Below are 14,737 nucleotides of genomic sequence, written 5' to 3'. Positions count from 1 at the left end.
ATTATCCTCCTTTAAGGAAAAATTACTAGAGTTTAAATTCTTACAACTGTGAACAAAGCCTGGTTATGACAGCAGAAAGAAACTATAATGCACATTAAGTCATATTTGTACTTTTAGGACTTTGGTACAGGATGATTATCCCAGCAAAATCTAAATTAAAACTGCTATAATCTTTATCTTACATTGTTCTCTATATATTGCAGGGCTTAAAAACTACTGAGGGGCTGCAGACTGAGAACCATTCCTTAACAAAGGATTTTTGCAGAAGAGAGTAGGAAGTTTAGATTTCTTTCTAAGAGACGAAAGCAGAAAACCATCTCAGCCACCTTATTTTTATGTATTTCCCATATAAAAATATCTAAAAAATTCAGGATGAAAAACCCCAGAGCTTCACAAACCCCTGTTTTATTTTACTTTAACACTGCAGAGGACATCGTCCTATATCTGACTCAGAATCAAGACTACTTTAAAATAAGCGCAGTTCAGTGGTTTTTAATTCTTTCAAAACAGGCAATATCCTGGCTCTCAACAGATTTTTACTACGACCATTTCCTTACCTCAATCCCAAACATTGCAGAGGTAAGCATGACAATTGCAGTGTTACAAAAGTGTTACCTAAATTCAAAGGTTAACAAAAAGGAAAAGATTGCTTGTCAAAAAGTATGCGGAATAGTGCAGGAACACCAAGAAACATCACTTACGCTTCTTTTTACACTTGAAAAACTCATACCTGTGTACACTGCTTGTCAAGCTTCTTTCACTTGAGGAAGATGATGACAACGACGATGACGACGATGCAGGTCTCTGTTCTGTTTTCATTCCTAGAGTCTCTGTTGCACTAATCTGAGGTTTTTCACCTTCATCTTCTGCCTTTTTTTTTTCACTATCACTTTCATCACTGCCTTCTCCTAGGATGTCATCCACCTGCCAAAGAGTAGAGAGTCAGTGTGTCCTCTAACAGACTGTTATGTATCAATCTTCCATAATTACTACTGGATTGCTCTAAAATCCAGGGTCAGGGAGAATGAAAAAGATGGCTAGAGATAAACCAGTGAAACTGGTCAAAGTGCAGGGAGTACACAGGGTACGTATATTTTGGTGTGTACAGAATACACAGAAAACCTCAAGTGTTTTAAGTATTACAGTTTCTGGGATGGCAGAAACACCACGCCTGTACAGCTTTGTTGGAAGATCCTCAACTGCAGCCAACATGGCCAACAACTGATAGTCAAATGGCACCACAGACCTACTGCTCTGACAATTCCTTCCCAGCAAGTCTTACATTTAAAAGCACTTTCCTCCATGCCAAAAGCAATGCTTTTCCTGAAAGTCATACGTTTCAAACTACATTCTCACTATGCTAAGGTTTTCAAAGGACAAAGTTAGGTTGATAGACATACAGCATTACAGATGTCTTTTACAACCTCAATTATCATAGCCTTTTAAAATCTACTTTGTGTGGCCACTTTTGACAGATGAGCAGTCCAGTTAGTCATGTCTTTTTCTTTCATTCTGCACAAAAAGTACATTATTTTGAAGTTTGAATGCCATGTAATATTAGAATTAGTAAGCTATACACATACATGTCCCATTTCTGCGGAAAGGTATTTAAAATGCATTAATAAATCACAGAAATATGGCAAATTTTGAAAACAACCAACACAGGATAAACCACTTAAATTAGAAAGGCATCCAAAATATAGATTCCTGCCTTACTATTGATTAAATTGCAAGTCATACTGAAAAATGTAAAGATTAACATCTTCATCATTCAGAACTCTCAAAAGAAATGGAAGAAAACCCTATGTTTTCATTGCGGCAGTAAGATTTAAGCCCTTCACTAGAACAAATTAATAGGTTAAAAAAACCCTACACATTAATATTTAAGCAGCAACTAACTTGAAATAAATAAAAAAGCTTAAAGAACAGAGGAAACCTTCCATCTGGTTCAGACCAAGGCAGATACTGATGTAATCCCAATTATAAAAGCCAGAACGTCTTCAACTGACAAAGCTATTTTATTTCTCATTTAGGAGGAACACAGCATATGCTCCATGGACAAAGTATAGAGAATAAAGAGCAATGAGATTTTCATTCTCAGATTATGAGCTGTACAGTACTTTGTTAAAAAGAATACTACAGAAGGTTTTGTCTTTAACAAACCAGGTCAGCTCCAGAAGTTGAGTTTACACATTCAAAATTAATCAAGACTCAAAACACCGAAAGAGAAACTGTCATGAGCAACCTCAATTTGTCAGAAAGATAATTTACAGGCAATGTTTTGGGACAGCATTATGGATGGGACAGAAACCTATCATGATGCTTTACATTTTTGGAATAAGCAATTACATATGCAGCAATGTAAACCACATTTTTTAAAAAACTTTAATCCTTGTTTTTAAGCTAGTAAGTATTCAAAAATTCAGTGTTAATAGAATGGAGAAACTAACTACCTTGGAGAGCAACAGGACAACACTTGTGACTACTTAAGTGGTATCTCCTAAAAGCTCCTATAAGTAGAATGCTCTGAATCAATTCTTTACTGGGATTACAGTGAGTTCTACAAAAATAAGAGGTTTTGTGGAGAGCTATTAATTTTGTGCTCCAGTTTTGCATGGAAGATACATCCCCCTTCCTCCTCTCCCCTCAGTCTTTGCCCAAAGACCAACTGTACTTTTCCGCCAACAAATTGCATAGGTTACGGGAAAAACAGAAAAAACCCCAAATATTTACAAAGAGTTGTTTAGGTTTGTTTCTACTGCCACAAAAATGTCTGTTCACTGTTAGCAACGGACACAATTAAACTAGTATTGGCAGTAAGCACCCATGTAAACCAACTGCATTTCAGCATACAGCCTGTGTCTGCTAAGCACGTATTTGAGATTATGTTGAATACACTGCATTTTAGGAAGAACTGGCAGATGACACATTATTTTAGTATCTGCATGTGTCAGAAGGTTTCAATATGTACCTTATATTTCCCCCGTGACATTTAAATTCATAAAAATAACCAAGATGAAAATAAGATGTCCCAGTACACCAGGAATTGCAGGTATCCCCATGGTAATACCCCAACATAGTCTTACAGAGTACTTTACAATGCTGCCATGTTTTGGGGCCAGGGACTATAGTTATTCAACATAAAAGCTCGCAGATCACCAAGTCTACCCCATCAGTGGGTAAACTGATGCTCTGCAAACAAAGAGCAGACTAAAAAAAGGCAAAGAGATGTTCCACAGGTCAATTCAAATTCCACTTGCTTTATCTGCACTGCATTTCTTTTGGTGTTCTTTCAGGTAGCTGAATAAGGCTGACAGTGTTCTGGTCAGCCTGTTATACTGATACCATAAACACAATCAATACCATTTGCTTTTAATATGTATCTCAAACTGTATGCATACAATTACTTGAAACATAACAGGCTGGGAGTCTTGAAAACATTAATTATGAAATGTACACAATATTTTTGTGAATACACTTAAATACACTGCTGGCATCTAGACATCCCAGTGTGCTCAAAAGTGTTCCTAAGAACCAAAACAGTTCAGTGTTCAGGGCTGGTTTTGCCAACATTCTCTCTTTTTACCAACATGTATTTTAGGACTGATCTACACACTTTTATGACTTATAGGAATATTTATTGTTTGCTATTAAAAGAAGTGAAAAGCTAGTGGTTTGGTCTTACAGGTTACTTCCAAGCTACAGGACAACCTGCTCAAGGCTGTAAATATGCTGCATATATTAAAAAAATATCAAATGTGCATAAACAGGCAGAGAACATGAAAGACAGTGCTTCTTAATTATATCCTCATTTACTTCTGAATTATGTTTACCCACATCTGCACCAGAATGCTGTCCCTGAAACATGGGCATCTTCCAAATACTACTAACTTCCAAATGTAACATGAAAGACAGTGCTTCTTAATTCTATCCTCATTTAATTCTGAAGTATGTTAACCCACATCTGCACTAGAAAGCTGTCCCCGAAACATGGGCACCTTCCAAATATACTAACTTCCAAATGCTAATTGTTTTGCAGTACATCACCAAAAGATGCTCTTCCATGTAATTCACTGTTTCTCCAGCAGAACTGGGGCCCATGGTGAAGTTTCCCTAGAGGACAGAGCTTGATCTTATAAGCTCCCATAATTCTCAGTTTGATCCTATAATCTTTATCCCTGCCTCCACTTCCAACATTCCTTTCTGCTTTATCCCAAACTATTGCTTTTTTACAAGATCAGCAGAGTTTTTACACGTATTTTACATGAAAAGTTAGAGAAATCTGCAGACTATTTCAGGAACTTTTACACAGCACTAAAAGTGAGAAGCCAAAGAGCGTAGATGGGAAAAGTGATGTTAAAAATTACAGATTAAAAAAGCCCTTCTGAGCCTGTGATGTTAACAGTGAATGATGGTATTAGACCACAAATCAAATCAGAGAGAGTGGTGGCTCTATCTTAACAAGTTACGTTGTTCAAAAGAAATCAGAGAGAGTGGTGGCTCTATCGTAGCAAGTTACGTTGTTCACACAAGGCTGCCTAGATGCTGACACCAACACGGCATGCAACTGCCTGACACATTATTATTATTATAGCAAATTCACAAATTCCTCTCGCCTCAAACCATACACTGGGCATTTGGTAAAGCAAGGAAAGGTTTACCAAGAGCGGGGCAGGAGAAAGGAGTTTTGTGCAACTAACTTGGAAAATTTAACCCCTTGACACGCACAGTAAAAGGACTTTTGCAGAGAAGATTAAGAGGCCATGGAGGGGATTGACAAAGCACCTTCATGAGCACAAGGCAGAAAGTCAAGCACAAGGTCATCTAACCTGCAGGCAACTACCTTTAATTTCAAATCCTGCTTGGTTCTGTGCTGAACAGCATAATACACATTGTACCCCTATGTTAAATTAAGCAAGATCAAGTGTTAGTTAAGCAACTTTACCTGTCAGAGCACAGTTTCTACGATTGCTGCCTATCTGAATGCTGGGTTGTATTCTACTGAATACAGCATTAATCCAGTTCTTACATATATTTCAAAAGGCAACTGATTTGTGTTACATTGTATCCTTGATTGATATCCTTCTACTGAGTCCAGCAATATATCTATAAAATCTTTTTAATTTCTAGTGAAGAGAAATAGCAAAAAAGCAGAAATATCAACACTGAAGCATAAAGAAAGCATAGGTGTACTTAAAAGAGAGAGTTCCACTGAAATTCCAAAAGCAAATAAATGTTTTACAGAAAAAGAAAAAAAAAATACCCAAAGTCAAGTTCCTTAATGATTAGACAACCACAGTTACTCACACTGGGAAAAATGTCAAAGTAGAATCTGGTTTTAATGGTTCAAAAATGGTTTTATGACAAGCTTTCAGAACATCCAATTAGTTTCAAAAGGGAGCTTATTTTTCTTTATAATTTTTACCATCTACTGCATTTAGTTATTCTTGTTCTTATATTCACAGAAAGAATTGCTTGTTTCACTCTGCCTTTCAGCAAAAAGACACACCCACCCCCCACCATTAGCAATTAAGGAAGCATTAAGATACAACATACAATGAAATTAGCAAAAGCATTATTGCTTTGGTCCTCAGCAGAATTCCCTGAATAAGAGATCTCCATGCTCAAAATTTATTATTTAAAAGATACCGTGCAGTATAGTTTTGAAGTAGGAGGTGATTGCCTTTTTCCTCTGCGGAGGGGCAGCATAAATGGATAACTTTATTTAGTATAACTCAGAAATCTGTACACTGCCTAAACTAGAAGTCAGGCCTTTGCAGTAAGAGCGAAAGCAAATCTGTAATTGTGTGCTTCCTGGAACTTGTGGTCTGGAATTCTGTTCATCTACTGTTGAGCAGAATTGCAGACTGAAATATTAGCAGCTTCGGGTAAAGACCTATCAGTTTAGGATGAAAAGCAATGATGTGAGGAAAAGCAGCACAAGCTTTAAACCTTGGCTCTATGCTGAGCGCAGGCGATATACCCAAATTTGAAAAACAGCAATTTAAAAACACCACGTGGAAGTTACAGGAGCTCCCACCGACAATCTCTGGAGGCTGCTCGGGGACCCTGCTGGGGAATGAACAGAGACAAGGGCAGTCCCACCAGCTGCAGCCCACACTGTTTCTGCACAGCACTGGCTACAAAGCCCGCACACATTTTAATCGCAGCCCTGGGCAATAGGGTGTACTCCTAAAAGGCAGATACTGCAGGGAAGAAAACCAAATGAACCAAACAGGTCACCTGTATTAATCTGACCACTTAACTTTTGCAAATGAAGAGGTAGGGTAACTGTGACTACAACTGTACAATTCTCTCTACATTTGAGTTTTACTACTGCAGTTAATCCTTAGACTGGAAATGAAATAAAATTTCACTTAGAGGTTACATACCGATACTGTTATTAAAATGCAGCACTAATAACAATCATGTACCCTTGCTTAATAGACTCACTCCATCATAATCCTTCAACGAATGCCATTTAGAAGTTCTGAACACTTCTCAATTTTCTGCCTGCAGAGCAATGCCTAGATTTGAGTAGAAAACTTGTAAACATTCTTCAGGACAAACACTTGAAAATTCCAAAAGAAACATGAGGTCAGGCCTTTCCTTGGTAATTAGGGTACCTTGAGTGCTGACTTAAGGATTCTACGCAGTCCCTCTAAAACATTATTATTAGCATAATGAAAATTGCATTCCTCTATTAAATTAGTAACACTTCATGAGTTTGGAAAGAAGAAAAAAAAGCCCATTCCTAACTATAAAATTCTGAAATATAAAATAAACATGCATAGGCTAAAGGTACTAATTGCAAAATTCACAGCATTTTTTTAATTCAAAGTCTTTCAAGAGAAAATGTTTCAAGGGAGACTTCGCCAAAGCTTTCCTAAGTCAGTGACATCGCTGCAACCTCGAAGCTACAGTTTTATGCTGTTGAAAAGCCATCCATACCTCTAAGCTTCCTTCTCTTTACTGTTTTCAAAAGAAATCCTCTGCCAAAAGTTGGTTATGTAGTAACAGGCCTGTAAATCTACACTGCAGGTTTTATTTAAATGGTGGTCTGAGCATAAAATCAAAATCAGCACAATACCTATGGCCAGAATACAGCTGTTCACCTACCCAGCAGGATAGATTCTGGCTTGACTGCACATTAGCTTGTGATTGGGATGGAGAGGAAGGAGAGTGAGCCTACTGGAGGCAGCAAGGATAGAGGTCTGTTTCTTGGACTGCAGCACTTCTAAAACCTTAACAGAAATAAGAGCTCCCTAGCTGCTAAGTGGTATGATTCTTCAATTTAGATTGCTGAAAACATCCATGCCAAAATTCCAGAAATGGCTCCAACAACATGAGTTAAAGGCTAACGGGTAAAAGCATGATATACAGCCACCTTTCAGAGAGAGGACCTGGGTTTGGTCTGTTACTGACCATTACTTACAGGAAAATTCTGGCTTTAGGTAAGACAAAAAGCCAGCAGCATTTAAGAGGTCTGTCCTAGGGTTCTTTGCGGGGAGGCAATCCTCTGCTGACACTGGGAGAACGCTGCCTCCTCATCAGCAAACAGGCTTTCAGTTGAGTAAGTCGTTCCACGTTGCTTAACCGTAGAGCTTAGTTTTGCCACACCATTTTCAAGGTTTGCATCCTATTACTTTAGCCAGTCATTAACAGCCAAATACCTTCAAACAAATGCAGATGTGGCAAGACAGAGTCACAGAAAGCAGGCTAGGAGGAGTAATCAGCTGAAACCTCACTGACTAGGCTACTTGGATGTACCCTACAGCACTTCCATAGCTCAGCTGCGTGACATTTAATAGAATAAAATCCCCATTTTGGGCCTGATTTCTGCACTTCTTGGTGCTTCTTCCCCATACTTCTGAGTCCCATTATTAAGTTTGGCTAAAATGAGCTAGTAGTATTAATGTCTTCTAACCTCCCCAGCTATAAGCAGCTATGGGCTGCAGCATGAGGCCATTTCTTCCTGGACAGAAAAGAATCCACTTAGCTTGACAACAGAAAAATTGATTCCAAATACAGTAGGTAATCTAATAACTTTAACTTTCCTTTGGTATTTCTTAATTTTTTCCTCTGTATACATGAACTTTTTATTTTGCCTTTTTTTGGTCTGAATGAATTGAATGGCTTTTTGTGTATGTTCTTACCACTTGAATATTTATCAACAGTTATGTGGGGAAAAAGTCATTACCACCCATGCTTTCAAAAAAGCTAGCAAGCTTTTCAATGCGCTTTTAGAGATGATATTATGACATAATGCATGTAAACAATTAAACTTTCCTACAGTACACAAAGTCTGCATTAAGAGATTTGGCCTGAATTTAAGTCCCTTTGAAACAAACCTTTTTTTTTGTACAAAAGATGTCACTGGAAGGATAACCTGTCAGAAACAGGTTAAGTTGCCCCTCAATACATGAAATTCAAAGGAGAATGAGTGATATGACTCAGTCTTCATTTCTTCCGATTAAACTCAGAAGAACTTGCATTTCACGTGGTCTCATCTATTTTCTATCTTTGGCATTAGAACATTTTTTCTTTTCAAATTTCTGACTTGATTTCTAGAGTCACATAATGCATTTCTGCATGTGCTTCAATGCCCCTTTGTCTCAAGCACTTCATATGCAGATTTTACTGTTCTCTGTCACAATTACCACTGGCTCATCTGAGCAGGTGGTAAATCAGTAACATCAGAAATGTAACAAAGCCTAGTATTGTTCATCATTAATAATAAATTTTTAAAGTGTTTTTTTCCCCTGTTTATATCTCCATACACTGAAAACTGTGTTTGTATATATAAAACCTGCTTTTGATAAAGGCATGCTTCGGGTTAGAATATCAAGTCTGTCAGTGCTATTATACTTCGATGGGTTAGAAAAAAAATTGCTGTGAACAGTTTAAGCAATATTATCAAACCATAGAAAAAAAGCTTTTATGAGATCCTTTTCACGTATAATTCACTTAGAATTTTACTCGTATGCCTTGGATGACTAGATTTAAATTAAAATGTATTCTGCTGAAACAGTTGGTAAAAACAATACTGGTTAGAAAAAAGGCTACACATTTATATACTCAGTCACAAACTGCATATTCTTCAGTATGCGTTTTCCTCCTGAAAATCATAGGACTTGACTAGTAAACATGCTCAATATTTGCAAGCATTCAAAGAAATGGTTTCCATTTTTATCCTGAAGAGGAGGAGGAGGAGGGGAGACCTGATCAGTCTCTACAGCTACCTGAAAGGAGGGTGTAGGGAGGCAGGTGCTGGTTTGTTCTCCAGGATAACTGGTGACAGGACAAGAGGAAATGGCCTGAAGTTGTGTCAGGGGAGGTTTAGATTGGATATTAGGAAAAACTTCCCTGAAAGCGTGGTCAGGCACTGGAACAGGCTGCCCAGGGAAGCGGTGGAGTCACCACCCCTGGAGGTGTTCAAGGAACGTGTAGACGTGGCACTTGAGGACATGGTCTAGTGGGTAAGGTAGTGTTGGGTTGGTGGTTGGACTGGGTGGTCTGATAGGTCTTATAAGTATTTTCCAACCTTAGTGGCTCTGTGATTTGAGTGGTCAGCACTTCCATTAAGCAGAGTATAAGCCTTGTTTTTCCTGTTTCATATACCATCTGTTTAAAATGGGACATCTGAATGGTGCGTATTTAAGAAAAAACAGTTTGGATCTTGGGGCTCTAGGTAGGAGCTGGTTTTAAAACTGCATGAGTTTCTATTAGGACAATCAACCATTAAACTTAAAACTTCCATTTCAGATCTCTGAAGAGCTGATATTTTAATGACAATTGAAATAAAAATATCAAGACTACGAATTAAAAAAGTAGTATGCTGGAGTTTAGCTTTATTTTCACAAATTCAAAACTTGTAATTTACCTTTTCTCTCAGAGAGATAGAATAAGAACGTTGAAGCTACAGGACAAAAACTGAGCACCAAAAGGGAAAAGGGGTTTACTTAGATTTACCCATAGTTTTTTTTCCCTTCCCCTGCATAACACTACCAAGCATCAAGCAGAAACACAAGCGAGTACACCTTCAACAAACAGGTGGTAGGTTTAAACTTAACCATAGGGTTTCATGAACTCAAAAGATGAGCAGAAGCAAGAAAGAAGGAGGACTGCCACATTCAGCAGCCTGCTGCTAGATTGGACTACGTGCAACAAAACTAGCTCATTGCTCAATAAGCAACTACGTGCAACAAAACTAGCTCATTACTCAATAATACTCACATCCCAGTGACAGCAACACCTTAATTACCTATGACTACCTTTACTAAATGTCCTGATTTCACCTTAGGCAAACCTGTGTCTTAAAGGAATGAGCTAGGGATCCACAGAAAATAGCCTGTTGTACCCAAATTCTGTTAGCTCTTTGTAGAGATAAGCACAATCTAAATATCCAGCGACTGGAAAACCTAGAGTCTGTTGATGCTGTACAAATAGAATAATAATGTAAACCAACTCAGAAGAAGGGAAAGGCACCAGGAGAAAATTCTTATACAACTAGACCTTCAATGACCTTTAATTAATAGAAATTCTTTTTCAGGTGTGCAAAGTGAACAGAGTAACATCAACGTCCTCTTTTCCTAGCCAACAAGAGGACTAGATGTACCCATACCTGTTAAATAAAAACAAAGCAAGAGAGGTGGACACTTCAAGGATTTCAGCCTGCTGCACACACGTCTCAGTATAACTTCCACCTTGTAAACCTTTAGAGCAAATAGGTTAAGAAGTGTTAAGTTTGTGGTACTACTGCAAACAGAACAGTATCGTGACACTTTGTTCTCAAAGCCATCCTTTCCAATTTAAAGAAAGCGTATTTTGCTGATATGCAAGAAGCAGGTTTGTTCCACAATTTTGCAAGTCCTTCCTAAGAATTGTCACTGGCTATTAACTGAGGCGGTTTTGCCAGAATAAGTCACAACTTCTTATTCCTAGAGTTTTAGCAAGGAACATGCACAGTCTAGTGATCAAGTTGGTTTTTTTTTTTCAGTAATATAAACTAATCTCATTTGCTAATGCGGGTACGCTTGCAAAAGGGGTTTAAATGCTATCACAAAATACCACTGACACATTAAGTTAGAAATCTTAAAATACTATTAAAAATGACACATGGCAGTTTGAGAGGGCACAGTACCTAGGCTCTGAGTGATCCTTTCTGACACATTTCACTGCCAAGGGGAGGTATCTGTAACAAGATGCCAATGAACTGCTGAGAGCAGCACAGCGTCAGTACATTAGTATCAAGGGATTATACAATTTCTGAGATCCTCATCTGGTTTTGTATTATTTATGTTATTAAAAAAAATAATAGAAATTTGGATACACATCACTCAGCATAAAAAAGTATTTAGTCTACTTGTATTGCTTCCAATCATTCCTTCAGAGCAAGTTTTCTTTGGACATAAGCATCATTTTACACCAATTTTTTGATCATCAAAAAAAGTTCAAGTGCATGACAGCATCTGCTCTCGTGAAGTTCCACTTAAAACCACAAAATAAAAATGAAAAAAAATCCATAGGTAGCAAATACATCTATTGCACTGCTTACCTTCACAAGCATTTTGTGGAACATAGCATATTGATTGTCCAAGCCCCAAAAGCAATGGGTTTCCTAGATAACAGACTAAGATGAAGTGCAATCTCCTGCTAAAAGTCACTCCCACTCTGGCTCAGCTGACACGGTGTTTCTTGAGACACAGAGGCAGCTTTGAACAGGTGTGGGCAGGTTTCCACCATCAATCCACCTTGCTGTCTGTCCAATTCGTTTTACAGAGAATGGGACAGCTCTCACCATTTTATCTGGCAACATCTAATGCACTGGGGGAAGAGGTTTAAAATAGTATTTTTCTTTTCCATATGAAAAGTGATTCAGGTTTTTGCAGCCAAAACAGAAAATCTCTTCTGAAAAAAGTATCAGGGTACTTATCTACATATTCTCTTTCAAGTCACCCATTAAAGCATTAGTTAATGCTGTAGGCAACCTGTAAGTACACTTTGCAAACTGTCCTTGAAAACTTCTGAGAACCATTTAGAGCTTAACCCATTTGGTTATTTCATTACAGAAAGAAATCCAAAAGTGGGAGGGAGCTGGAATTGAACTAATTTCCAATCACTTCAATCTCAATTACAAATTAATTATACAGTTAAGGCTCTAATGTGCTTCATCTCAGAGGCAAACACCAAACTTTTGAAATGCTACCACCAGTGTCATGATGAGAAAACACTGCTGAACAGTCACAACTATGGACTTTACTCTCATGAGAACCCAAATAATCCTCACCCTAAAAAGATGCATACAAGTAGAAACAAGGAGTATCAGGTATACACAATACGCAGACAAAGCACCCATTATTTTTAGCATCTTAACTATTTAACAGCTTTCTCACAATGAATCTTGCATCAGATATTTTAACAACTCTATTAGCACAGTGCTAGGTTTTGCCACCACAGGGTTTAAGTGAAAGATATGCTTTCAGTTGAGATACTGAATAAATCTTCATTGTTAAGTATTTCAGAAAAAAATAAGGATTTTTCCATTTCAAAAGGTTGAGCTCCTTGAACTTCTTGCTCAGCATCACATAAAGCTGTTCAGAAGTCAGTTTACTAAATGAAACTGAAAATACTAAAGTGAGCACAAATACAGGCAAGTATCTATTTTTATTTACCTGCAAGAACACGTTTTCTGCAGCTGCAAAGGAACTTAAACTACCACTGTGTAGAACAGCTGGCATACAGTAGGGCTTCCTAGCTCAGAATCACTGCTATGTAAACACAGACACGCTGCATTCAGTATAGATTTATTCACACATACGATGAACAAGCTAGTAAAACCCACCCTGACCCAAGCCAGCCAGGAGAGCGCCAGCTTGCACCTGCCACGACTTACTAATTTTAACCAAAGTTTAGCATTAACGCTGCCAGACATCACATGGCTTCATGAAGCATTGCTCGGTTGTCAATTAATTTCCCTTTTCAGTAAGCCTGATTAGCTTGGACTCATTATCACAAGAGCCAAGAGACACCAGTGTGCTCAAGCTAACAAAGCCACCTCCAACAATAAGCATTGGGAAAAATTATTTCTGAACTGGTTTTAGTAGGGAATTGAAGTGATAGTGAAGACAGGTCTGTTTTGAAATGGTTTCTGCTGAACTGGGCAGTGGGTCTGCAAAAAGACGCTGGACAATCAAGCATTCAGAGAAATAGGAGCACTCTGTATGTGCAAGTGTCCTGCATAACTAGCCCACTCAAGAGACAGAATTAGGCATGGAAGTTAAGAAAAAAAAAAACCCAACCCAAAACACAGTGAGAGATAAGCCGAGCAGCTGAAAAGTGATCAGTTTCTACAACAAGCTCAATATTAAGGTGATGAATACGGTACAGGTTTTGATACGATCTGTGTCATGGTATGGCAGCTATACCGTCCTCAGTACCTGTGTGACGAAGCAAGGTTGATGCTGGAGCACTAAAGTATCAGACACAGGCAGCTGTCTGTGTTCATCTGCGAGGAAGTAGTGCCATCATATTTGCTGTGAGCAGTGACAGAGCATACTGCCTACAGCTGACTGCAACCCCTGGCAAACAAGCTTGTACGCAAAAAACATAACACAGAGTAACAACAACGCTCTCCCAAAATCTAAAGTGAATGGCACTACTGTAGACATGAAAAAGTTACATGGCCATTCAGGTAATTACTCATTTTGTGACAGCACTGCACCAGGGAATTTTTCTACACCAACAGGGGGCTCTAGTTCTGCAGATTTTCAAAATAACTGTTAAAGCTGTACACGGAATAGAAATATTCTTGGTGATGCTGACACAGGAGCTAGAACACCCGTAGCTGCAGGACTATCACACAGAGAGCTGAATGGCTGTACTCAGTGCTCTCTGAAGCTAGAGTCTGACAGGAACAAAGTCTACCGGAGCAAAGGAAAGAAGCTTTTTCTCAACGGTGTCTTAGAAGTGAGCAATTGCCATTATGCATAATTTCAATTTTAAAATAAGTCATCTTATGTTAACTAATCAGGAACAGCTGATTAAAGGGTAACAGTACAAACTGTCATTCAATGCTGCATTTATAAATAACCTGGCCTTTATGCTACCAAAATGGACTTGTATTTTTATAACCCCAGAATTCCAAACACAAATTAAATCCGTAAATAATTATAGCAGACTAGCATTATGTAAGTGTTTGTAAGGACTCTCCATAGCACTTAACATATATCATGCTATGCTGCACAGCCATACTTATTGTTGAAATACAAGTATCAGGGCATCTAGATAAAACAAAAAAGCGATTACAAAGAAACAGTTCAGACTTAGACCAGGACTTGAGCAGACACTTTTAAGTATCACCAATGGAGAATAACAGCTTGAATTTAAATGTAAAAACATGTTAGACTTGATGAGGCTCAGTCAGGCCCTATAAGCAGCTGCTCAGAATTATGTTAGGGATCAGCTTGCAAATTGTTTAACATGGCTCAGACAACTCACTCTTAACTGTAGCCAGTTAGTGTTGACAGCCTAACTGCATATGATTTAAAACACGGAGGTAGACACATACGTTACAATGAGGTTACTGAACACTATTTAAAGAAGTTTTGCCCCATTTCAGTGGGCAAGACGACCGCTGAAAAAGGCTTACAGCCAAGCACAGAAGGCTACAGATACATATTGTACTGTCTGCATTGGTAGGAAAACCAATCAGAATGTATGGAAAAGCCTTCTTCCC

The 14,737-nt window shown here is 38.2% G+C and overlaps 1 protein-coding gene across 1 annotated transcript in view; it reads right to left on the bottom strand.

The window, feature by feature from the left end:
* Positions 1–730: 730 nt before the first annotated feature.
* The window catches only part of CTDP1 (CTD (carboxy-terminal domain, RNA polymerase II, polypeptide A) phosphatase, subunit 1), a gene marked incomplete at its 3' end in the record, with an annotated part of 57,491 nt that continues 43,484 nt past the window's right edge, over positions 731–14,737 (bottom strand). Inside the window, exon 11 of the mRNA XM_010158267.1 lies at positions 731–924. Coding sequence (XP_010156569.1) covers positions 731–924 — 194 coding nt within the window. The remainder of the gene's footprint in view (positions 925–14,737) is intronic.

The sequence above is a fragment of the Eurypyga helias genome, unplaced genomic scaffold, assembly GCF_000690775.1.
Source record: "Eurypyga helias isolate BGI_N326 unplaced genomic scaffold, ASM69077v1 scaffold5709, whole genome shotgun sequence".
Classification (NCBI taxonomy): Eukaryota; Metazoa; Chordata; class Aves; order Eurypygiformes; family Eurypygidae; genus Eurypyga; species Eurypyga helias.
This window is presented reverse-complemented; position numbering and strand designations above follow the sequence as displayed.